The sequence below is a fragment of the Rhinopithecus bieti genome, unplaced genomic scaffold, assembly GCF_001698545.2.
Source record: "Rhinopithecus bieti isolate Rb0 unplaced genomic scaffold, ASM169854v2 scaffold_13577, whole genome shotgun sequence".
NCBI classification, from domain to species: Eukaryota; Metazoa; Chordata; class Mammalia; order Primates; family Cercopithecidae; genus Rhinopithecus; species Rhinopithecus bieti.
Window position 1 is genome coordinate 1,018,108 of NW_016807867.1, and position 27,189 is coordinate 1,045,296.

The following is a 27,189-nucleotide window of genomic DNA, read 5'->3' on the forward strand; positions in this document are numbered from 1 at the left end:
AAAAAAAAAAAAAAAAAAAAAAAAAGTTGGGATTTTGATCCCTATCAAAATCCATTGTGTTGAACTGTAGGTTGCTTTAGGAAATATTGCCATCTTCACAATATTGTCTCCTAATCCATGAACATGGGATACTTTTCCACTTATTTAGGTCTTTTAACATTTCTTTCAAAGAGGTTTTGCAATTTTTATTGTACAAATATTGCATTCCTCTAATAACTTAGAGGGCCTAAGTGGGTTCTGTTTTAGTAGGGTGTTCTCCATGTAAGACCAAACATCAGTCTGGGGAGACCGGGCGGGGGTGGGGTGGTCTCCTCTGTTCTGCGGTCAGCACGGCAGGTGGCGTACCTCACTCAATCTCTCTTAGCTTATCTGTAAAATTTAGCAGATTAGCCATCTAAAGGATTTCCTCTAAGGTTCGTTTCCAGGTTGGCAAATTACAACTCGCATTATTGGCTGTCTTTTAAAGATGTACGTTCCACCACTCCCAGTTCCCTGGCTCAGCCTGTGCCTGCAGTGCCACAGGGATCCTAGGTGCATAGTGTTGAGGAGTTGATGGATCAACACTTGGCTGGGAAATCGAAATGTCTTTGATGTGAGTTCTGTAGGTAGTGGCAGTTTCCTCTGCTCTCAACCAAATTCATTTGCAAGCCTCCTTTACTCCTAGGTCACAGGTGGCTTTTCTGGCTTTGAGCTGAGCGGTGAGTATCCAGAGAGGAGAACGATCTAATTAATTTCTGTCCTGGCGCCTGGAGGGTTCGAAGATCCCAGGCTCCCGCTCTGGCCGCCTGGGTGGGAGCCCGGGAACGCCTCTCCCATTCCCCGCCCGCGAAGTTTGCAGCGCGCCTCGCGCGGGAGAGACGCCGTCTGCTGGCCCGCGGCTGAGCGCTGTCAGTTCCTGATCCGGCGGGTGCCCGCTCCAGCCGCGGCAGGTTCCCGAGCTGAGCGGCTACCCCCACGCCGCGGGCTTCCAGCGCGTGGAGCAAGGGGAGCGGCCCCGGCGCAGTCCATACCCGCGGCTGCGCTAGTCCCGGCGCTGTAGGTCGGGGAGGCGCGGGCGGAGAGCGGCGGTGCCCCCGAGCCCCTCTGCGGACGGCGCAGGCGGGAGGATCCTGCGCGGCGGGATGGCGGCGGCCGCGCGGCCTCGGGGTCGGGCACCGGGGCCAGTCCTGCCGCCGACGCCGCTGCTGCTGCTGCTGCTGCTGCTGCTGCTGCTAGTGCTGCCAGCCTGGGGGGCGACCGCTCGGGATCCCGGGGCCGCGGTCGGGCTCAGCCTTCACCCTCCTTACTTCAACCTGGCCGAGGCAGCGAGGATTTGGGCCACCGCCACCTGCGGGGAGAGGGGACCCGGCGAGAGGAGGCCCCGGCCCGAGCTCTACTGCAAGTTGGTCGGGGGCCCCACCGCCCCAGGCAGCGGCCACACCATCCAGGTGAGGGCGCCTCGGAGAGAGCCGGGGTGGGCGCGCCTTCTCCTTCCCGCGCCGGCCAGACACCCGGAGAAGGGAACGGGCCCCTTCCCCACGCGCGCTAGTGGTTCCGAGCGACCGGGGAGGGCAGCCCCCATCCCCGCGCGCGAGGGCCCACAACCCAGGAGCGATCCCGTGAAGCACCGCCTCGGCACCACCCGCCCAACGCCAGGAGGGGGAAGCACGCGAGGTGACCGGAGGCTGTGGTCAGGTTCGGGCAGGTGGAGGGGAAAGTGTGAGGCTGCGCTCTAAGAGATGCAGGCGCCTCGGCCCTTCCCGCCTCGGTTATCCACGGAGCGTGCCGCCAGGCTTGAGTCCCCGAGGGTTCAGGGGCGCCTCCTGCCCCACCTCCCATACCTTATTCGGAGGAGCTGGTAGCAGTTACCTTCTGTGTTGTATTTTAAGAGAGAATTGTTAGGTTATAACAGCGGTATCACTCTGATGTTACTGAAAAGATTCACTTCACCGCACTGCCTGAAGTGCCACCATCCACTGGGGGCGAATGAGACCTTAGGCGGACAAAGATAGAAATGGCTCTCGGAGGTCCGAGCCTCACCGCGAACAGCTGGGGCAAACGACATTGAGGTGCAGCTTAAGCAGCATCTTGCAGTGCCTGGCCCTTACTCACAGGTCTCACTCTGTGGCCACGCTGGAGTGCAGTGGTGCGATCACGGCTCCCTGCAGTCTCGAACTCCTGGGCTCAAGGGATCCTCCCGCCTCAGCCTTGGGCGTAACTGGGACTACAGGAGTGCAATTGCCTGGCATTTTTTTTTTTTTTTCTTGAGACAGAGTCTCCCACTGTCACCAGGGCTGAAATGCAATGGTGTGATCTCGGCTCACTGCAATCTCCGGCCTGGCAAATATTTATTTATTTATTTATTTTTCTGTAGAGACAGAGTCTGGCTATTTGGCCCAAGCTGGTCTCAAACTCTTAGCCTCAAGCTGTCCTTCTGCCTTGACCTCCCAAAGGGTCAGCAGAATTTGAATCTAGTCCTGACTTCAAATCCTCGACACTAAGCCCAAATTGCCTTCTTCTTTTGCAAAGTATTGTTGAGGATGTTGAGGAATAGGAAGTGTAGTGGGAAGAGGGAGTGATTTTGGAGCTTGGGTTCCAAAAAAGCAAGGCTGTCATTGGGTGACTAGATTAGTGCTTTAGAAACTCTTTTGACCATGCACTTCCATAAATGACAAGTTCTTGAACATGTAGTGCCATATGTGCTTACTTATAAACTATATGCATGTATTAACATATTGATATGTGTTGCACATATTTTAAAATATGCAAAAAGAGAAATCTAAAAGATACAATAACAATGATGAAAATACTTTTTACCATATTTCTATATTATGTATATTATAAAACATGCAAGAAATGAAACTAAAAATATAAAATAACAATGATGAAAATACTTTTAATTTTATCAGTCCCAAATAATTTTGCTTTCTCTATTTTATGAGTGTGTGTTTATAAACACACAAATATGCAAATGTAATTGTGTGTATAATTATTTTTGAGAAATTTAGTTTAGCTCTTATAACAATTCAGTTTTATTTTATTTTATTTTATTTTATTTTATTTTTTTTTGAGACAGAGTCTCGCTCTGTCGCCCGGGCTGGAGTGCAGTGGCCGGATCTCAGCTCACTGCAATCTCCGCCTCCCAGGTTTATGCCATTCTCCTGCCTCAGCCCCCCGAGTAGCTGGGACTACAGGCGCCCGCCACCTCCCCCGCCTAGTTTTTTTTGTATTTTTTAGTAGAGACGGGGTTTCACCGTGTTAGCCAGGATGGTCTCGATCTCCTGACCTCGTGATCCGCCCATCTCGGCCTCCCAAAGTGCTGGGATTACAGGCTTGAGCCACCGTGCCCGGCCCAGTTTTTAATTTAATTTTAGTTTTGAGACAGGGTCTCAGTCTGTCACCCAGGGTGGAGTACAGTGGTGTTATCTTGGCTCACTGCAGCCTCCACCTCCCGGGCCCAGGTAATCCTCCCACCTCAGCCTCCCAAGTAACTGGGACTACAGGCACACACCACCACGTGTGGCTAATTTTTGTATCTTTTGTAGAGACAAAGTTTTGCCATGTTGGCCAGACTGGGCTTGAACCCCTGGGCTCAAGCGATCTGCCCACCTTGGCTTCCCAAAGTGCTGGGATTATAGGCATGAGCCACTGCACCCAGTCTGATTTTATGTTATACTTGATTTTAGTGGTTGTTATAGCTGAAAAGATACCTCAAAAAATATGTAGATTCAAATGGAAGAACTGCATTGACCAATCACATAATTTACAGAGTTCAGTGCAAAGTGGAAATGTAGAACCCTCGTTAAAAAATTATTTTAAGTATCAAGATGGTGACAGCACAGCATTGAAGTAAGTGAGGGGCCCTTCAAAGTGTAGGGCTCCATGTGACTGTACAGGTCTTTTGCTGTCTAAGCTCACTAAATCATGGTACTATAGCTCTAGCTCTGCCCCATCCTTCAGTTAGCCTAAACATTTTTAAAAGTAGAAACTTGGCCGGTAATTGTTCACTTCCAAGTTGTATTCAGCACTTCCTAGTAGAAAAGTATTACATTTTGATTTTTTTTTTTTTTTTTTTCTCTCCCAGGTTGTAGTGCGGTGGCGCGGTCTCGGCTCACTGCAACCTCCACCTCCTGGGTTCAAGCAATTCTCCTGCCTCAGCCTCCCAAGTAGCTGGGATTACAGGCACCTGCCACCATGCCCGGCTAATTTTTGTATTTTTAGTAGAGACGGGGTTTCACCATGTTGGCCAGGCTTGTCTCAAACTCCTGACCTCAGGTGATCCACCCGCCTTGGCCTCCCAAAATGCTAGGATTACAGGCATGAGCCACTGCACCCAGCCTGTTTTGATGTTTTAAGCAATAGATTCAAGACTCGTTGTAAATCTTTTGTTGGAAAATATTAATGTTAGAATTTTTTTTTCCATGAGAAAAGACTTATTTCTGTCATTCTGATGCTTGTTTTCTATATGCCTTATATATTTTTTGGCTACTCTCAATTCTTCTATTATTGTCTTCCGGTTTAATTGATTTTTACCATTTTGATTCTCTCCTCATTTCCTTTTCTATATATATTTAAGTTTTTTTAGTACTTAGTCTGAGGATTACAATTAATATCCTAAATATATAACAATCCAGTTTGAATTGATACTAGCCTAACTTGATAGCATCCCAAATTTTGCTTCTATATAACTCTGTCCTTTATGTTATTGTTGCAAATTACATCTTCATACATTGTTGTTCATTATTATAAATTTATAATTATTGTTATTATATATGCATTTGTCTTCTAAATAATATACAAAAACCAGATAAGAACCAAAAATATGGTGAGGCATGGTGGCTCACGCCTGTGATCCCAGCACTTTGGGAGGCCGAGTCGGGCAGATCGCCTGAGGTTGGGAGTTCAAGACCAGCTTGGCCAGCATGGTGAAACCCCGTTACTGCTGAAAATACAAAAATTGGCCTGGTGTGGTACAGGGGCCTGTAATCCCAGCTACTCGGGAAGGTGAGGCAGGAGATTCGCTTGAACCCGGGAGGCAGAGTTTGCAGTGAGCTGAGATCGCGCCATTGCACTCCAGCCTGGGCAACAAAGCAAGACTCCATCTCAAAAACAAAACAAAACAACCCCAAAATACAATAATACTGGTCTTTATGTTTACATATGTAGTTACCTATACTGCTGTTCTTAGTATGGCTTCGCATTACTGTCTAGTGTCTTTTCATTTCATCTTGAATGACTCCTTTTAGCATTTCTTGTAGAGTAGATCTGCTAGCAGGATTCCCTCAGCTCTTGAGAGTGAGACTCTGTCTCAAGAAAAAAAAAGAAAAAAGAAATGTACAGTGCATTATATACTGAACACATTTGGCATGCTAAACAGTCCACTGGGACACAGACTTCTGTAGCCTTTTATATTACAGAAATAGTAACTTGTTTTAGTACTGTTTTCATAACTAGATATTATTTGTTTAAAGATACTTTTTTATCAGCTCAAATAACATTTTGGGGGGAGATTTTAATTTTTAAGGGTAATTTAGTGGCAATAATACATTTTTCCAGATCATATATTTATTCCTGGTTGTAATTTAGGCATTTATGAAACCTGTGTTAACCTCAGCATTCTGGAACCATTTGCCTAGTTAGGAAAAGATTTACTAAGTGGCACCTGACTGGTCTAAGTCAATGGAACTGCCTATGGTTGTGCTATATACATGGATTCCTGGTCAAGTGCGTGAGTGGGGCTGCCCGGGCAGGGCTGCATCTGCTCACAAGCAGGGAGTCTTTTTCTGCTTTGCAGTAAAGAACTGTTTGAATGAGGTAGTAGGGCACTGATTAGATCCCTCATGTCAACAGGGTGGAAACTGCCCTGAGGAAAGCCAGCTTCTTGAGTCCCATGTGTCCTGCCAGTTTCTTAGCGTCAAAAACATATTGTATTCCCTCAGTGGTTTTCCCATCCTAGAAGCTCAGAAAATACATGTGGAGTTAATACATGAATATTAACTGGAGAGAAATACGGGTTTAAAGTGATTATGCATATCTTAATTGTGAGAGGTGGGAAATAGAAGTGAGTTCTCCGTTACTTTCAAATTACACCATATATTGTGCATACTGTGTATAGGAGTGATACCAAATACAGGGGACAGAACGGCAAGAAGGAGGAATGGTCTAGTAACGAGGGGCTCTTCTCCTCTGCTGAATGTGGGGTATTGATTTAACACACACAGACAGCACTTACTGATGCTTGGCACAGGTCTAAAGCATATTACACATTGACTTCTTGATTGTCACAACAATCTATGAATGTATGAAGGAGGTACAATTAGCATGCTCCTTTTACAAATGAGGAAACTGAAGCACACGGAAGTTAAGTGATGTGTCCAAGATCATACAGCTAGTATGTGGTAAAGCCAGATTTAAACCCAGGTACTCTGGTTGCAGAATTCACGCTCTTACCTGCTATACTGTGCTGTCACAGACGTGCTGACTACTTCCTCTGAGTTCCAGGTAAAGTTTGCATTGCCTTGCTAATTCCACTCATCACCTTGGAGCCATTCATTTTCAAGTCTGTCTCCTTATTAGGATCGTGAGCTTCCTGAGGGTGGGGCCCTGTCTTCCTGTTCATGTCTGGACAGAGTATTGAGATTCCCTATAGAGAAGAATTCCTGTGCAAAGTATGCTGCACTGTTTCCTTGTGGAAGCTTGTCTTAGACACTCTATCAATGCTTTTTGAAGAAATATTCAAAAGGCACCACCACCATAGAATTTACTTATCAGAGCAACACCCTGCTGGAATTGCTGTTTGATTTTAAAAGTACCTGAATTTCAACAATCTGTCTTCTGGAAGACAGGTGTGGCCCTGCTCTGTCTGATGCAGTGACTGAGCCCAGTGCCTAGGACTGGACTCCCAGAAGCTGGAAGAGGCAAGGAAGAATTCTTCCTCTACAAATTTTAGAGGCAGGGCAGTCTTGCTGACACCTTGATTTTGGTCTTGTAGCCTCCAGCATGGTGAGAGAGAAATTCCAGTTGTTCTAAGCCGCCCAGTTTGTGCTACTTTGTATGGCAGCCTTAGAAGCGAATGCGGTAACTAGCTTTCATCAGTTAACCAGCAGTTGTATTGACGATTCAGTGCGTGTGTGTTATCCCTGTATGGGAGAGCAGCAGAGAGGGGACACTGCATGAGGCTCTGTGTGTAGTTCTAGGGTCTTGGTTTGTGAGACTTTGCAACCTGATGACTCAAAATGTGACTCCTAAAAAGAATGAGAAGAGCTCTAGGCTGAACAAATATTTAGAGATCATGCACGTTAAGAGTCATCCTTAAGGCCAGGCCTGGTGGCTCACACCTATAATCCTAGCACTTTGGGAGGCTGAGGCGGGTGGATCACTTGAGGTCAGGAGTTTAAAACCAGCCTGGCCAAATAGAAAAAAATTAGCTAGGCATGGTGGTGTGGGCCTGTAATCCCATCTACTTGGGAGGCTGAGGCAGGAGAATTGCTTGAACCTGGAGGTGGAGGCTGCAGTGAGCCAAGATCACAGCACTGCACTCCAGCTTGGGTGACAGAGTGAGACTACGTCTCAAAAAAAAAAAAAAAAAAAAAAAAAAGAGAGAAATATTTGCACTTCTTTATGGCAGTAAGCTGTGTTGTGTGTGTCTTATCCCTGATCCTTGCTTAATGCATGTGGGGTGGCCCAAGTTTAGGGGTGGTGCATACCTGTGAGCCTTGGATCCACTATTTGAACAGAGCCCAGTGGTTGGATAATTCCTTCACTACTAGTGAGGGCTCAGAGGGCTGCTTCAGGGGAGGGAAGGGATGGAATTGTGAAATGAAAGCTCCTATTCCCTGTGTCCTGTGATTGGCTTTGCAGAGACTAAATATTGCAAAACATTTGTGTGCATGAAAGACATTGGTGGCAAAGATTCTATGCAAGATAGTTTGCCTAGTAATTTGATAAGAATGCAAACATTTCAGACTTTTAAATTTTCTTACATGTTTCCAGGCTGCTTTCCTATTTTATTGTGATGACTTATCACTTACTGTATCTTTAATGTGCCACTGAATTCTAAATGTTTTGATGAACTAGAAAAGTAGCAGAATGTTCTGGGAGACTTCATTAGGAAAATCACTAAATAAGCTTGTTATAAACTTGTTGAGTTATCTTTCTTTCATTTTATTTCATTATCTTCTAGGTAAACTTAGTAGACTTTTCTTTGAATAAAATATAGCTGTTAAAGTAAAATTTTCTGATAGAAATGCTAAGAGCAGGTGAAATCCTTTTTTTTTTTTTTTCCTTTTGAGACAGAGTTTTGCTCTGTGGCCCAGGTTGGTGTGCAGTGGTGCGATCTTGGCTCCCTGCAACCTCTGCCTCCCAAGTTCAAGCAATTCTCCTGCCTTAGCCTCCCAAGTAGCTGGGACTACAGGCATGTGTGATCATGCCCAGCTAATTTTTGTATTTTTAGTAGAGATGGGTTTCACCATGTTGCCTAGGCTGGTTTTGAACTCCTGACCTCAAGCAATACATTGGCCTTGGCTTCCCAAAGTTCTGGCATTACAGGTGTGAGCCACTGCACCCTGATAGATAAAATCTTTATTCTCTCTCTCTGAGCAGGTGCTGGCTTAGGAGAGACTCTTTCAACCTTTCCTATACTTAATGTTACCTGAAGCATCCTCGTTTTCTTTGATCACTTGCCTTGGTTCTGGGGTGTGGTCTTTCTCTGGCTACTCCACATGTGACTGTCACCGCAGTTTAAGAAAATTGTAGCTGAAACAAGCCGCAGTAGAACTGCCTGACTAAATATGAGGAAGAGGAGGCCAGGGGCCTTTAGAATCATTACAAAGATGTTTGTAAGCAGCGGTTCTCCATCTTCATGGGAGATTAAATAAGAAAGAGCATGTAATGTTGCAGCACTAAGTACTGGGGTTTGCTACAGAGAAGAACTTCCTGTGCTAAGCGTGCTGCACCACTGAAATGATTTCTGAAGAGGAGGGTGAGGAGTTCATTTGTAGATCAAAATCCTCTGTGTGATCTTTTAGGCCCCAACATTTGCAATTACAGGGCTTTACTTGGGAGGCCTCATGGGGGACAGCTGCCCTCCCCACACCTGACTTGATGCACAGTGAATGCATTGCAATTTTCTGGAGGGAGTTTTGGTCAAGGATGCAGGCTTTACAGGCCCAGGAGCCTCTCATACGCACATCTGCATTCCTGACCCAGGAGCCTCTATTCTGGGGGCTCCCTTATCAGGAGCCTTGGCTGAGGTTCTTCCCAGGTGCCTCCACTGAGACTTCCTTACTAGTGCACCATACAGTTTGGGAATCCTTCATCCAAAAATCCGAAATCCCGAATGCTCCCAAATCCACAACTTTTTGAGTGCCAGCATTTCATTCAAAGGAAGTACTCATTAGAACTTCCTGGATTTTGGAGTTTTGGATTTGAAATGCTTAACTGGTAAGTATAATATAAATATTCCAACATAAAAAAAATCTCAAATCTGAAACCTTTTTGGCCTCAAGTATTTCGGATAAAGGATACTCAACCTGTGTCAGTTTGCTCAGGCTGCCATAACAAAGTACTACAGCCAGCGTGGCTTGAACGGCACAGTTTGATTTTCTCACAGCTCTGGAGGCTTAGAAGTCTGAGGCATGGGTCTGGCTGGTTTCTTCTGAGGCCTCTCTCCTTGGCTTGTAGACGGTCACCTTCTGCCTGTGTCTTCACGTGGTCTCCTCTCTATGCGTATGTGTCCCAATCTTCTCTTCTTATAGGGATTCCAGGCATATTGGATTAGGACCTACCGTAATGACTTCATTTTACCTTAATTATCTCTTTAAAGGCCCTGTCTCCAAATACAGTCCTATTCTGAGGTCATGGGGGTTAGGACTTCAATCTATGAATTTGTGGGAGGGGGTGGGTATTGGGGGGAAATGGAACATTGGGGAACCAGCCTGTTTCTCTCTCTCTTTTTTTTTTTTCTTGAGACGGAGTCTTACTCTATCACCCAGGCTGGAGTGCAGTGGTGCAATCTCTGCTCACTGCAAGCTCCGCCTCCCGGGTTCGCACCATTCTCCTGCCTCAGCCTCCCAAGTAGCTGGGACTACAGGCACCCGCCATCATGCCCAGCTAATTTTTCTATTTTTTGTAGAGACAGGGTTTTACCGTGTTAGCCAGGATGGTCTCAATCTCCTGATCTTGTGATCCTCCCAGCTCAGCCTCCCAAAGCGCTGGGATTACAGGCGTGAGCCACCGCGCCGGGCCTGTCTTCTCTTTTATCTCTTGCCTGCACTGTCACAGTAAGTTAATAAAGTCTGGGTTGGTGCTTCATTTGGACTCATTGTCTTAATTTACCACTTTAACAGCTGGAAGCTCAACAGAGGCTGGAAGACTGACTTTTGAGGTGATTCTTAAAGTAGATTCCAATCAACTAATAAGAATGGTGCTGCCTGGAGACTTGCATGCCCACGCACTTGTGGGTAATGTCCATTCACTTCTATATTTAGCAAATATTTTTTGGCATCTCCTATGTGCCAGGTATAGGGGATGGTAATATAAGGGGCTGGAAGTATAGTTACAAGGTAGAAAAGGCCCCTGTCCTCACTGAGCTAACGTCCCATGGGGAGACTGTAGCCATTGAGTAAATATAATAATCATAGGTTGTTATTTTGCCTTAGAGAGAATAAACAGGATTCTGTGATAAAAATTAAAGAGAAGATGATGGCCGGGGTGCAGCGGCTCACACTTGTAATCCCAACAGTTTGGGAGGCTGAGGTGGGCAGATAGCTTGAGCCCAGGAGTTCAAGACCAGCCTGGGTAACATGGTGAAACCCTGTCTCTACAAAAAAAAAAAAAGACAAAAATTAGCTGGGCATCGTGGCATGTACCTGTAGTCCTAGCTACTTAGGTTGAGATGGGAGGATCACTTGAGCCCAGGAGGTTGAGGCTGCAGTAAACCATGACTGCATCACTACACTCCAGCCTGGGCAACAGAGAGAGAGAGATAGAGAGAGAGAGAGAGACATTGAGAGAGAGAGAGAAAGAGAGAAGAGAAAGAAAGAAAGAGAAAAGGAAGGAAGGAAGGAAGGAAGGAAGGAAGGAAGGAAGGAAGGAAGGAAGGAAGGAAGGAAAGAAATGATGTTGGTGCAGAAACTGAGGGTTGAGAGGAAGACAGCCTCACAAAGAGGTTGGGAGAGGGCGACCCCGGAGGCCTGAGTTCCCTGAGGCGGTAACATGCTTGCTGTGTTCCAGGAACTCAGAAAGTCACATGACTGTTGTTGTTACATGTTTTGAATGTTGTCCCTGAGTGAGATCTCTGTGGTCTTTCTAGAATTTATACAGATTTCATTTTATTTTGGTAAGTATTGATAACCTTTTCTGGTCTTCAAAAAAATTTAAGTGAGTGATAAAACTAAAAAAGGTTGAGATGAGGGAATTGGGAATGTGGGAAAAGAAAACAGGAAACAGTGTAATTGTTTCATAAAGGGGTTAAAATAATAACTGAAATAGAACTGAGAGGGAAAAACCTGGTTTGAGGAATGAGTCAGGTTGGGGTCAGACTATCTCCTTGAGGAAGGTGTCTGATTCTCATAGATCAGTAGTTGATGGTTGAATGGGTAAACTACCAGGAAAGACCTATTTTCATAAATCTAGGCTAAGAGGAAGTACTTTGGGTTTGGGGTATTAATTGGGCACGCCTAGATGTGACCTGGCCCACCGTGTAAACTTGCGTTTGCTTTGGAGCAGATGACTTACATGTCATTAAAGCTGCCAAACACCCCACTGACAGTAATGTCAGAAGCATTCGAACTAGAGAAACTCCATCTTGAGTGACAGCTAGGAAAATGAGGCTGGGACGTGCTGGCCTGCATTCCCAGAAAGCTAGGTATTCCTAGCCTGGAGGTGCTTACAGTTAAGGGAATAGATTGATAATGTTTACTAAACAGACCCGGACTTGGGAGTGTCCTAATGTCCCGATATCTTGAGAACAAAGGCATTCCTAATTTTGCTTTAAAGATACTAATATTGATTCTTGCAAAATACAGTAATTAAGAAAATTAGTCCTTTATCACAAACCCTTGTAGCAGAGCACATCTCCCCATGATCTTTTTTGATCCTATATAAAATAGTTTATTTATCCTTACCTAAAGATCCATGATCTTTTTTGATCCTATATAAAATAGTTTATTTATCCTTACCTAAAGATCCATGATCTTTTTGATCCTATATAAAATATTTATTTATCCTTACCTAAAGATCCATGATCTTTTTGATCCTATATAAAATAGTTTATTTATCCTTACCTAAAGATCCATGATCTTTTTGATCCTATATAAAATAGTTTATTTATCCTTACCTAAAGATCCATGATCTTTTGATCCTATATAAAATAGTTTATTTATCCTTACCTAAAGATCCATGATCTTTTTTGATCCTATATAAAATAGTTTATTTATCCTTACCTAAAGATCCATGATCTTTTTTGATCCTATATAAAATAGTTTATTTATCCTTACCTAAAGATCCATGATCTTTTGATCCTATATAAAATAGTTTATTTATCCTTACCTAAAGATCCATGATCTTTTTTGATCCTATATAAAATAGTTTATTTATCCTTACCTAAAGATCCATGATCTTTTTTGATCCTATATAAAATAGTTTATTTATCCTTACCTAAAGATCCATGATCTTTTTTGATCCTATATAAAATAGTTTATTTATCCTTACCTAAAGATCCATGATCTTTTTTGATCCTATATAAAATAGTTTATTTATCCTTACCTAAAGATCCATGATCTTTTTTGATCCTATATAAAATAGTTTATTTATCCTTACCTAAAGATCCATGATCTTTTTTGATCCTATATAAAATAGTTTATTTATCCTTACCTAAAGATCCATGATCTTTTTTGATCCTATATAAAATAGTTTATTTATCCTTACCTAAAGATCCATGATCTTTTTTGATCCTATATAAAATAGTTTATTTATCCTTACCTAAAGATCCATGATCTTTTTTGATCCTATATAAAATAGTTTATTTATCCTTACCTAAAGATCCATGATCTTTTTTGATCCTATATAAAATAGTTTATTTATCCTTACCTAAAGATCCATGATCTTTTTTGATCCTATATAAAATAGTTTATTTATCCTTACCTAAAGATCCATGATCTTTTTTGATCCTATATAAAATAGTTTATTTATCCTTACCTAAAGATCCATGATCTTTTTTGATCCTATATAAAATAGTTTATTTATCCTTACCTAAAGATCCATGATCTTTTTTGATCCTATATAAAATAGTTTATTTATCCTTACCTAAAGATCCATGATCTTTTTTGATCCTATATAAAATAGTTTATTTATCCTTACCTAAAGATCCATGATCTTTTTTTGTCCTTACCTCACCTAGGTAAGACGTGTTCCTCCTCTTACTTTTGGGAATGCCCTACTCTGTTTATGAAGTAGCTGTTCTTTCACCACTTTACTTTCTTAATAAACTTGCTTCTGTCGCACACTGGACTTGCCCTGAATTCTTTCTTGTGTGAGATCCAAGAACCCTCTCTTGGGGCCTGGAACGGGCCCCCTTTCCTATAACAGTAACATGCCAACACTACACATAGGGAACAGGAAAATAGAGAGAGAAGTAGAAGGAAGAGGATTGCATGGAAACCATTGAAAAATTGGGCTGTAAGTCTTCCAGAAATAACTTCTTGAGTTCTTTCAAGAAGGAACCAGTTGGTACCAGGAGCCTAAAGTAGACGTACGGTGTCATGATTAAGAGTATGGGCTTTGGAATTAATAGAGCTGGCTTTTTTTTTTTTTTTGAGACGGAGTCTCACTCTGTCGCCCAGGCTGGAGTGCAGTGGCCGGATCTCAGCTCACTGCAAGCTCCGCCTCCCGGGTTTACGCCATTCTCCTGCCTCAGCCTCCCCAGTAGCTGGGACTACAGGCGCCTGCCACCTCGCTCGGCTAATTTTTTGTATTTTTTAGTAGAGACGGGGTTTCACCGGGTTAGCCAGGATGGTCTCGATCTCCTGACCTCGTGATCCGCCCGTCTCGGCCTCCCAAAGTGCTGGGATTACAGGCTTGAGCCACCGCGCCCGGCCTAGAGCTGGCTTTAAATGTATTCCTTCCCAAAGATATGACTTTGAGTGAGTTAGTTATTTAACCTTTATGAGCCTTGGTTTCATCATCTGTAAAGTGAGGACACCACATGGTTATTATGAGGATTACATGAGGTAGATCATAATGCATCTGGAACACAGTTAGTGTTCAATAAATGGTAACTTTTTTCTTTTCTTTTTTGAGGCACAGTCTCACTCTGTCACCTAGGCTGGAGTGTCGTGGCACGATCTCAGCTCACTGCAGCCTCTACTCTCTGGGCTGAGGTAATCCTCCCACCTCAGCCTCCTGAGTAGCTGGAACTATAGGGGCGTGCCACTATGCCCAGCTAATTTTTGTAGTTTTTGTAAAGTTGGTGTTTCGCCATGTTGCCCAGGCTGGTCTCAAACTCCTGGGCTCAATCTATCCTCTCACCTCTGCCTCCAAAAGTGCTGGGATTATAGGCATGAGCCATCACGCCCAGTCATAAGTGGTAACTCTAATTAAATATTGTTGAGAAATCTATTTTGGTAAGAAAGTCAAAATAAGACATTGATAAAAGGGGTCAGATGTGATGAGGTGCAGAGATTAGGAGAATGAGGCACTGTTACCTGGGAAACCTCTTTTTGAATGGAAATAAATCATAATGAAGAAATATATTGTGACCACAAGAATAGCTCTCATTTTCTCTTTTCCTCTCTAATTTGGCCATGATAAGCAAGGAAGGTGAGTACCTGAGAAGTCACTGAAACTGGTGAGACTCTGCCCAGAGATAGAAGAGCTGAGTTGGGCATGGGTGGAGCTTTCTGGCCAGAGTGGGCAAGTGGTCAGAAGTTAGGAGCTGAGAATAGGTTCTGGGGAGGCCCTGAGGAATGGACCACATGGATTTCCATTAGGGTAGAAAAAGCGAGTCTAGATTTCATTAGCCTGTGCTTTCTAATAACTGAGTTTAGTGACATAGGTATCAGTCTGCAATTACTGCATTCCTTCCTGTGGTTGGTTAAAAACTCCTGAGTAAATAAATTTTACAGTTTCTGCCATTTTAATTTCTGAATCAAATCAACTAATACTGAGTGCCTACCCTGTGCCAGATACCTATCTAGGTTTATAGTAGTGAGCAAAGTTGATGAAGTCCCTGCCCTCAGGGCAGTTACAATCCAATAAAGAGGATAATTTAAAAAGGAAATGATTTGCAATTCCTGCTGAGGATGAAGAGAATCGGGTAGGGGGACAGACACGGAGGTAGAGGGCAGCACTGCTTTAGATGGAGTTGCTAGGGAAGACTGCCGAAAAGAGACTTCAGTCAGGGAGAAGCATGTTCCTGGGAGAGGGAACAGCATGTGCAAAGACCCCTGAAGCAGCCGTGGAGTGACTGAGAAACAGCGAGAGAGTCAGTGTGGGTCAAATGGAGTGAGTGAGGGGAAGTGCGAGGTTGTTTCAAGCACATTTGTTTTAATCCTGATCGGAATGATCTAGTAGAAGGGAAGAACTGAGATGCAGTGGGGAGAGAGAGGAGAGAGCGAGTGAGAGAGAGAGAGAGAGAGAGAGTGTCAGAGGAGGGGGACTTTGGAACACAGCGAGCTTCTCCATATCAGTGGTAGGCAGGTGTATGGGTACAGATGTTGTGAGGTTGGTAGATTAGGAAGATGAGAAAGTTAAGCAAATTCACGAGGTGAGGGGAAGGGGGTGGGAGTTTAAGGAGCAAGGAGAATGTGTGAAATAACTTCCAGGAGAGTGAAAGAGTAAATATAGTGAAACATTACATCAATATAGAAAAACACAGTTCTCAGTTGTCTGTGGAGGGAGAAGCCTAACGGCAAGCATCTTCCTTCCTAAAGGAAGCATCTTTCTTCTTATTTTTAAATTTTAGAGACACCATCTTGCTCTGTTGCCCAGGCTGGAGTGTAGTGATGTGATCATGGCTCACTGCAGCCTCAAACTCCTGGGCTCAAGGGAGCCTCAGCCTCCCAAGTAGCTGGGACTACAGGTGTGCACCACCATGCCTGGCTAATATTTTTTTTCTTTTTTGTGGATATGGGGGTGTCACTTTCTTGCCCAGGCTGGTCTTGAACTCTTAGGCTGAAGCAATCCTCCCACCTTGGCCTCCCAAAGTGCTGAGATTACAAGTGTGAGCCACCACGCCTGGCCTAAAAATATCTTTCTTACCTGGTTATGTCTGACTCACAAGCTGGTGGTGCCCAGCAGGGGAGATACATGTTTTCTGGCCAAGCCCAAATCTCTGTGGTGCCTAAATCTCCGAGGCACCAGCAGATTGAGATGCTACACCTCATACTGCTAGACAGTTATTCCCCCTCTTCCTTGTCTCTTGTCTTCCCTTCTTCAGCATCCCCTCTTGGGCTAATTCTCAGGTTCTATCTTGGCTCCATCACTTAGACCAATTGCTCCACCTCTTTGTGTCTCTGTTTCCTTCTCTGTAAAAGGGTCTGATGCTTGTGTCTACCTTGTAGATTTGCCATGGAAGTTGAGTTAATGCATATAAAGTGCAAGGGGCCACGTCTGGCACATGGATGTTTCCTTTTGTCATTACTACCATCAATGCAACTACTTCTATGACTGCTGCAGCACTGTCTATGGCTGGTGGTGCACCCAGATGTGCCAGTCGTCATTGCCTCTGAGGTTCCCAGACTGCAGTGGGTAGAAGAATCCTTTGGAGTGCTTTTAAAAAATTCTGATGCCCAGCTCCTGCCAGAGATGCTGATTCTAAGTCCAGAAGGGTCTGCATTTCCAGCAAGCACTCCAGTGCTTCCAATGGTGGTATGATCACACCACCTGGTGTTTACTTCACGGATGACATCTCATTTAATCTTCAAACCACAGCGTAAGATAGGCAGTATTAACCCATTATAATAAAGAGAAAATGGAGCTCAAGGGAGGCTACATAATTCAACTAACATTCCATAGCTGTAACTGGTAGTCATCAGGATTTGAATTTCCATCTATTCTACTCCAAAATGTAGAGTAGTTAAATGAGTTAAAAGGAATGAGTTGAAATGAGTTCAAAGGACTCCCCCACCTAGAATTTGGAGTTTTGCAGACATTTGCTTATCTGCTTATTTTTTAAAAGGGGTGTGTGTGTGTATTTTTAAATACCTGGAACCAACTTTGAGTTCCTTGTTTTAGCTGTCTCAAATCCCTATCTCTAGGAACTAGGCACATTAGAGATGTCATCTTCTACCCCGTGGTGCCGTGAAATCTTGTGTGTGGGAGTCACAGAGCTGAGTGTTCACTACGCACTCCAGTATATTTAGGAAACATTCAGGAGATTCACAGAACACTTGCCCAAATCATCAGTAACCACACCTAAATGCCTTTGTGACTCTCAAAAGGGAGAATGCTCTGAACAAGGTCTTTGCAAAAGAGCAATCCCAAGTTAGGAAGGGAGTTCAGGATGTTCTACACATCAGGCCTCCCGCTGGCTTGGGTTTGGGCACTGGGGACACCGTGGCCTCCAGAACCTTAGTGAGTGATGGCTAGGAGCAGAGGTTCGTAGCGATATGAAGGTGGTAATTTGTAGTGGGGCTGTTGATGGATGAGCGTTGGTTAAATGCTTATCTTGCCAGGCTTTTTTGTGCCTGCCACAAGGGCGTTCATCTGAACCTCCGCCAGACAGGTTTCTCTCCCCAGCTGGGTCTCTTCCCATACATCTGGTAGTGGGCAGGCATATGGAAAGTCACATAATTGTCATTCCAGGACTGCTTCACATTGTCCAAATCTAAGACAGCACCTTTTGATGTAGCTCACAAGGGCAGCTTGGCCAGGAGGAAAGCGTTCCAGGCCATAAGTAACATTATCAGGCACACACACAGTTCCTGGTCCCAGCACGACCTAGCTGTGTGGTTTGAGATGAAGCACGTCACCTCTGAGCTGTTTCTTCATCTTTAAGTTTTGAATACTTTGATATACATTTCACAGTGTTCTGGTGATTAAGCAAAGTAAAGCACAGTGTTCTTCACTGGGCTCCCGCACCCCAGTGCTAGCTTGCCCCAGCATCTTGTGGTAATGTGCAATGGTTGAGTTACTTCTCTTCCTCCTACTAACTTTCTTTAGGGACAGATCCAACTCTTAGTGTTTGTTTGTTTGTTTTTACCACAGTATCTGACATAGTGCTCTACACATGGTAGGTAATTTGGATAAGTTGAATAAATGAATGAATGTTCAAACAAAATCCCCCAGAAACTATGTTAGGGAACACTGCTATAATCATCCTCTAGCTTCTTGGAAGAATATAGTATTTACATTGTGAATTCAGTTATAAAGTATTACATGTGGAAGGCTTTTTAGTTAAGAAGGATGATGAAAAGTGTTAGGAACTAGGAGAGACTACTTTTTTCCATCCTTCTGAAAAACGGTAGGTCATTCTGTGGGCTTCTGGTTTATTCTCTGGAGACTGCCAAATTTGGAGCTCAGCTCTGCTTAGTTGTTTATAGGAACAGTCCTATCTCCTTTCTTCACAGCCCCTTCCGTTACATTTTCTATTTCCCATCTGAATAGGCCAATAATATAATAGCCTTGGTGCAATTCCAAGTGTGAGTCCCTTGTTCTGTTTATCTTTCAGTATTCTCATCTCTCTGTCTAGAATGGCATTTGGTACAGAGTAGATGATTATCATAGGTTTGTTGCATGGATGGATGAAAAATTGAACATGGGAGTTCTCTTCTCTGTTGCTTTTCTTCTTGGACTTTTTTTTTTTTTTCTTGAGATGGAGTCTCGCTCTGTTGCCAGGCTGGAGTGCGTGATCTCGGCTCACTGCAACTTCCGCCTCCCGGGTTCAAGAGATTCTCCTGCCTCACCCTCCCGAGTAGCTGGGATTACAGACGCGTGCCACCACGCCCAGCTAATTTTTGTATTTTTAGTAGAGATAGGGTTTTGCCATGTTGACCAGGCTGGTCTCAAACTCTTGACCTCGTGATCCGCCTGCCTCGGCCTCCCAAAGTGCTGGGATTACAGGCGTGAGCCACTGCGCCCGGCCTTCTTCTCTGACTTCTATCAGTTTTTGTCCTGCTTTATTTATGGGTGTTTTTAAAATATCAGACATCAGGCACAGAGTTAGATTGTGGATGAGTCATAACCCTCAGTTTATGAGATATTTATGTACACAAATATATATTCCATACATCTGCCCACTACCAGATGTATGGGAAGAGACCCAGCTCAGGAATATATTATCACTATATAAACACACACACACACACACATATATATATGCACATATATATGTACACATACACACACACATATATACACACACATACACACACACATATATATACACACACACATATACATACCCCCCCCATATATTTGAGACAGGGTCTCACTCCATCATCCAGGCTATAGTGCAGTGATGCAATCATGGCTCACTGCAGCCTCCACTTCCCAGGCTCAGGTAATCCTTCCACCTCAGCTTCCCAAGTAGCTGGGACTACAGGCACATGCCACCATGCCCGGCTAATTTTTGTATTTTTTGTAGAGACAGGGTTTCGCCATGTGCTCAGGCTGGTCTTGAACTCCTGAGCTCAAGCGATCCTCCCATCTTGGCCTCCCAAACTGCTAGGATTATAGGCATGAGCCACTGTGCCTGGCCTACATATATATTTTAAATAGTAATAAGCATTCATGAACTTGCTGCCAAAACCAAACATAGAGCCTGGATAATAATTTATGTCTAAGCGTATGGTCTTCCCACCCCCTTTCCCTCTGTCTCTTACATTCTGGGGAAATAATAATCCCAAATCCTTTATTAATTAATACTTTGCCTTTTTTATATAGTTTTTATTACATCTATATGTATTGCTAAAAAGTAGGTGCTTTTATTTTGCTTGCTCATAACTTTATAAAAATTATATCATGCTTTTTTCACTTAATATTATATTGCTAAGATTCATCAATATTGTTTCATCCATATTGTTTCATTGTATATATTCATTTACTCATTATTGCTTATATAGTTATTAATTGTGTGAATATACCACTGTTTGTTCATCCACCCTCCTGTGGCTGAGCAATTAGGTTATTCCCAGGAATTTGCTCTTATGAACAGTGCTGCTGTGAATAGTGTCGAATATAATACCATCACATTTGTGCAAGTTTATTTTTGGTTTATGAGTTTGAGAGTAGAATGCCGTATCATAGGAAATGTGAATTTCAACTTTAGGTGGTAATACTAAAACAGTTTCCAAAGTTTTTGTACCAATTTATACTCCTACTATGGCTTTTCTAAATCTGGTTATCATCAAACTTTAAACTTGGGTCTACTGAATAAGTATAAAATAATATTGCATTGTGGTCTGCCTTGGTCACTAATGATGGTGATGGTGAACATTTCTTGAAATGTTTATTATGTTTATAAATGTTTACTGTGTTTATATGTGTTTCCTCTTCTGTGAAATTTCTGCTTTTGCCCATTTTCCCATTGAACTATTTATGTTTTTCTTATTGATTTGTAGGATTGTTAGGAATTTGGTATGTGTTTCTGATTAGAGTTCTTTGTTGACTTTAAGTTCTTTGATCAGTTATTGATTCTTGTGTAACAAACTACCCCCAAAACTTAGTGGCTTAAAACAACAACAGTTTTGGCCGGGCGCAGTGACTCACGCCTGTAATCCCAGCACTTTGGGAGGCTGAGGTGGGCGTATCACCTGAGGTCAGGAGTTTGAGACTAGCCTGACCAACATGGAGAAACCCCATCTCTACTAAAAATACAAAATTAGCTAGGCATGGTGGCACATGCCTGTAATCCCAGCTACTCGGGAGGCCGAGGCAGGAGAATCACTTAAACCCGGGAGGCAGAGGTTGCAGTGAGCCAAGATCACACCATTGCACTCCAGCCTGGGCAACAAGAGCCAAACTCTGTCTGAAACAACAACAACAACAACAACAACAACAACAGTTTTTTCTCTCACAATTCTGTGGGTTGACTGGGTTCAGCTGGGTGGTTCTGCTCCATGGGTTGTCAGTTGGGGTACCTCACTTAGTTGCATTCAGCTGGTGGCTAGGATGGACTGGATGGCCTAAGAAGGTCTCACTAACATGTAAGGTATATTGTTGCTCTCCCATTTGTCCTCTCCAGTTGGATATCTTGGACTTTCTCACAGAATGGTGATTTCTGGGTGGTTGGACTTCTTGCCTGGTGGCTGGCTTCTGAAAGGAAGCAAGCAGAATCTTCTAGCCCTTTTAAGGCCTAAGCTTGAATGTCCCACAATAACACATGTGCTATAACAAAGCAAACAATCAAGTCAGTCTGGATTCAAGAGGAGAGACTAGCCTCCAGGGCAAAGAGCATCCACCTTTTGATGGGTGAAATGGCAGGCATGGAGAGAGAGAGAAGGAATTGAAGGCAATCATAATTGGAGACTGTTTATCACTTTTGCGTTGTAAATATCTTCTAGTTTTAACTTTTCACTTTTTAAAGGTGTCTTTGATGAAGCGAACTTCTTTATATATATTTTATTTATTTATTTATTTTTTTGGTAGAGATGAGGTTTTACTATGTTGTTCAGGCTGGTCACCAACTCCCTGGGCTCAAGGAAACAAAATTCTTTTTTTTGAGACAGGGTCTTGCTCTGTCACCCAAGATGGAGGGCAGTGGTGCAATTTCAGCTCACCGCAAACTTCGCCTCCCAGGCTCATGCAATTCTCGTGTCTCAGTTACAGGCATGTGCCACCATGCCCAGCAAAAGGAAGCAAAATTTTAATTTTAACATAGTCAGATTTATCCATCTCTTCTTTTGTAGTCAATGCTTTTTGTATCTTGGGTTAAGAAACCTTTCCTTGCTCTTAGTTCTAAAAGGTAGTCACCTTTTTTTCTACCATGAGATTTTGAAGTTTTATTTTTCACACATACGTCCTTATTTCATCTGAAGTTGAATTGCATTTGTGACTTGAGTAGAACTCTGATTTTATTATTTCCCCCTGGATCTAGAATATTCCTTCTTTTCCCAGTGGTCTGACATACCACCTGTGTTATACAGTAAAGCTTCTTAAATGCATGAGCTGTCTGTTTTGTCCCATAGGTCTGTTTGTCTCATTTTGCCTTTCCTTAATTACAATAGCTTCATAATAAGCCCCGATTCCTTGAGGGGCAAGTTTCCTCCTCCCAGTCTTCTTCTTCAGCAATATCTTGGTCCTTTAAAGTTTCATATAAATTTTAGAATTACCTTACTGTAATTCAAACCTTATTCAGGTTTTCACTGGCATAATATTGTCTCTATAGCTTAATTTGGGGAGAATTGATAAGTTTTTGATATTATCTTCTAGCTAACTCTCCATTTATGTAGATTTTCAAAATTCTGTTAATACTGTTTAAAATTTTTATTTGTCAAATTTCTTTTAAGATACTTGATGTTCTCTGAGACTCTTATAAATGGCGTTTTCTCTTTAATTAAATTTTCTAGTTTGCTGCTATTCTACAGAGATGCAATGACTTTTGTATTTTAATCTCATATCCAGCTACCTTGCTAAAAATCTCCCAGTATTTCCAAAATTCTCTTTAGCAGATACATTTGGGTCTTTATTTTCTTTTTTTTTCTCATTTCCTTTTTTTTTTTTTTTTTTTTCCAGAGTCAAGTTCTCACCCTGTCACCCAGGCTGGAGTGCAATTGTGTGATCAGAGCTCACTATACTACAGCCTCAAGCTCCTGGGCTTACCCAGTCTGCTGAATGACATGGACAGGAGCTGCGGAAGGACTGGTATATCAGCAGAAAGGCTAAGATGATTCTAAATGAAAGAGGCCTTCAGGCTATTGTGAAGGCTACCATTTAAAACAAATTACAGGAAATAATGTATGTTAGTGATTAGGCACCGACGTGTAATAAACCAGAGTTGTAGCTGTTAGAGAGTTACAGGGTAGTGCTTACTCGTTATCCCTGGACCCTGGACGTAGGTCCCGGTTCTACCATTGACCAGTGGTGTGGTTCTTGGGAAAATTACTTAACATTCCACTGTCTTTCCTCATCTGTAAAATAGAGGTGATAATAATAATCCTAGTATGAAATGTAAACTGGGTGGTGCTCAGTGCATAATAGGTGCTCTTTAAGTGTTCATCTTAATTATTATTATTATTGTGAAATTGAGAACCACTCTAACAACCTAGAAAGCACCTTCTGCATTCCTCACGTCTGTAATGTGGAGATGGAGATAAATGTAAATCATAAGCTTTCTCATTTTGGGGAGAGATTTTGCTTCTAGCCAGATGTAAATCTTCTAAACTTTGAGGAATAATAATTAAATTCCCTCATCAAATAGCTAAATGTTCTGGTAAAATGTTCTTTAGGGAGAAATAAAGATCATACTAATAGTAAATGTTTAGATGTCCTAGCTTAAAAGTTATTCATGGCTGGGCACGGTGGCTCATGCCTGTAATCCCAGCACTTTGGGAGGCTGAGGCAGGCAGATCACCTGAGGTCAGGAGTTCGAGACCAGCCTGGCCACCATGGAGAAACCCTGTCTCTAATAAAAGTACAAAATTAGTCAAGCGTGGTGGTGCATGCCTGTAATCCTAGCTACTCAGGAGGCTGAGGCAGGAGAATCGCTTGAACCTGGGAGGTGGAGGTTGTGAGCCAAGATCGTGCCATTGCACTCCAGCCTGGGCAACAAGAGTGAAACTTGGTCTCAAAAAAGAAAAAAAAAGTTATTCATTAAGCACCTTATTATGACAATGCATTTTATAGAAAGAACCAACATTTTTGAGAAATGGCTGATGGAATTATTCCTTGGTTGAGTTTCTAGTGGGCGCAAGGCAGTGTGTTGGGCTGAAGTGATAGAGGGAAGAGTGGGAAACACATGGCCTCTGACCTTAGGAAGTAGCGGGCCACATACACTCAAGGCGCTGCTTCCAAGTTATAGACATATTTTTGTATAATGTCGAAAGATAAAGATCTACACAGATAACCTCACCACGCATGAAAGAACCATGAGTTGTGTACTAGATGAAAACATGTGGTCACACCTTTGGTTACATACCAGCATCAAATTTCTCTCTGAACACTTAAGAATTAACTTCTAAGATGCTGGCTGGGGCAGAGCCACCTCTTTGTCACAGCACATTCCTTGGGAGGCTGTGGGTATAAGTTTGCCTCTTTGTCCCCCTCCTATGTGATGGTTATACTTTAAGGGCATTTAGTTTGGGAGCTGATAGTTCAGTATGGGAAGTCCATCCCTGGGGAAGCATGATCCTCTGACCCACTTAAAATACATTTGACATAGAAGAAAGGCCTATGTTCAGGTTTTAGATGGTAAATGGCTGCAAAATTATGCAAAACCAAACCAAAACAAAAACCAGGATCAAAAGAATCTTTCTAGCAAGAAAAAGAGTAATTCAATAAGGAGTTAGAGATTGTAATACCAAGCAGATTATCACTGCAGGTAAAAATGGATCCCCATCTACTGACTGAATTAATTACTGACTTCTCAGTGCTGGTATTCACAGTCAGCCACGTCTCTCCGTGTACCTGGCAAGCCTTGTCTCTCGATGCTTAGGTCAAACCGGACCATCCAGCCCCTGTGCCTTTGCTCGTGCTGGTTCCTCTACCTGCAACACTTTCCCTGTTGGCATTCACTGCCGCTTAGCAAAGTCCTATCTGTCCTCCCAGGCACTGGACATGCCCTGTCTTTCACCATGGAATATCTACTGCCATTGGCCACAGCCGTCTGCTCCGTGGAGGCACTTGCTGTACACCCCTTCCCTGATGGTTGTTCGGATCCTCGATGCCCCGCTGGGACTGTGGGGAGGGATCTTTTTTGTACCCCAGTGCCGCAGACAGAATTGCACAGAGGATGACTTAAAGAGTGAAGTGAATTTGTTGAATTGAAAACCTCTTTTCATCCCGAATACAACAGGCTCTTCTTGAAGTGTTGTATGAAACAAAAACATAGCTATAAAGATGGAAGATAAATAGACCCCATATCCTAAAAACACCATAAACAGAGGTATAAATTGGTGATAAGATTTAAGATAAATGAAAAAGAGAAAGCCTTCCTACTACTTCAGAATATATTCCAGTGAATTTTAACAGCTGACATCTCCAAGCTGTGTAAGATGGTCTTTCTTTGGTTCCGTCTATTTGCTATATGGATAAGAAAAAATTACTTGAAAGTTAAAAAAAAATTTTTTTTTTTTTCAGGGCCAGTTCTGTGACTATTGCAATTCTGAGGACCCCAGGAAAGCACATCCTGTCACCAATGCCATTGATGGATCTGAACGTTGGTGGCAAAGCCCTCCCCTGTCCTCAGGCACACAGTACAACAGAGTCAACCTCACCTTGGATCTGGGGCAGGTGAGCTACACTTTCAATTGGAATGGGAGCATGAGCTTAGATCACTGTTTCCATGGGGATTTCTGATATAATAATTATTGTAAAAAACAAACTTCAGTTTTAATCCCCTAATCATTGTTAAACCTGTTAGATTAATATTTGCTTCCCTTAAAACCCAGAACAGGCCAGGCACAGTGGCTCACGCCTGTAATCCCAGCACTTTGGGAGGCCGAGGTGGGTGGATCACTTGAGGTCCAGCCTGACCAACATGGTGAAACCCCATCTGTACTAAAAATACAAAAATTAGTCCGGTATGGTGGCAGAGGCCTGTAATCCCAGCAACTTGGGAGGCTGAGGCAGGAGAATCGCTTGAACCTGGCAGGCAGAGGTTACAGTGAGCCAAGATTGCACCATTGCACTCCAGCCTGGGCAACAGAGTGAGACTCCATCTCAAAACAAAAACAAAAACAAAACCCGGAACAGTGCCTGGCAGCATGCAGATAGATCCCCATCCCTATCTATCAAATGAGTTTAAAAAATAGTTGTAAATAGTTTCATTGGCAAAGATATTTTTATTATTCTTTTTAATTGTGGTAAAAGAGACACAACATAAAATTTGGCATCCTAACAATTTTTAAGTGTACGGTTCAGTGGCGTTATGTACATTGACATCATTGTGCAACTATCGCCGTCATCCATCTCCAGTACCCTTTTCATCTTGCAATACTGAAACTCTGTACCCATTAAACAGCAACTCCCCATTCCCCTTTTTCCTGCTGCTTGCAGCCAACATTCTACTTCTCTTACTGTGAATTGACAACTCTAGGAAGCTCATATAAGTGGAATTATATAGTATTTGTCTTTTTGTGACTGGCTTCTTTAACTTGGCATGATGTTTTTAAGGTCTTGAAAACATCAGGGTAAGTGAAAGAAGCTAAGCGTAAAAGACTATCTTATATGAGTCCATTTATATGGAATGTCCTGATAGGCAAATCTATAGAGAAAAGTAGCTTAGTGGCTGCCTAGGGCTAGGGGTTTTGGAGGAAACTGGGGAGTGACTACTAATAGGTATGTTTTTGGAGAGAGGGTGATGAAAATGTTCTAAAATTGATTGTGATGATGGTTGGACAACTCTGTGAATATGCCAAAGACCATTGGCATGTACACTTTATATGGGTGAACTGTATGGTGTGTGAATTGTATCTCAATAAAACTGTTAAGAAAAAAAAGGATTCATGGAAAGAGAGTGTTTCAAGTAAAAAAAAAAAAAAAAAAAAAAAGAGGGAGAAAATAACTGTGTCAAATACCGTTGATAAGCCAAATAACAAAAGATGGATAACTGACCAGTAAATGACCGTTGGATTTGCCAGTGTGGAGATCATTGGTGACTTTGATAAGACAGAATTGAAAAGTTAACTGTAGGGAAATCAAGAGAGAATGTGAGAGGAATTGAAGCATCTAATACAGAAATCAATTTTAAGAGTTCTGTTCAATGGGGCAAAAAGAAATGGGGGAGAATCATTGAAAAGCCAGGTAAAGAGAAGATTTATTTGTTTATGATAGAGACAGCAACAACATGCTTGTGTGCTTGTGTGCAGATGGTAACGTAAACAGGAGGAAGAAGACTGCTGCTATTATTACCTGAGTTTGTTATGTCAATACTAATACTAAAACTAATGCTAATACTAATGTTAATGTTTATACTCTTCTTTTTGCTGGGAAGAGTTAAGCATAGAGTACAGTTCATATAACAATACTACTTGAAAGAAATAAAGAGGTAAATGCATCCCATAGTATAGAAATGGAATGATACTGTGAGATTTCTTTTTTTTTTTTTTTTTTTTT

At 42.7% G+C, this 27,189-nt stretch overlaps 1 protein-coding gene across 1 annotated transcript in view; it reads left to right on the top strand.

The window, feature by feature from the left end:
* Positions 1-880: 880 nt before the first annotated feature.
* LAMA3 (laminin subunit alpha 3) overlaps positions 881-27,189 on the top strand; it is a 275,849-nt gene continuing 249,540 nt past the window's right edge. Inside the window, exons 1-2 of the mRNA XM_017883982.1 lie at positions 881-1,427; positions 25,213-25,365. Of these exons, the coding sequence (XP_017739471.1) occupies positions 1,122-1,427; positions 25,213-25,365 (459 nt within the window). The 5' untranslated portion in view covers positions 881-1,121. The remainder of the gene's footprint in view (positions 1,428-25,212; positions 25,366-27,189) is intronic.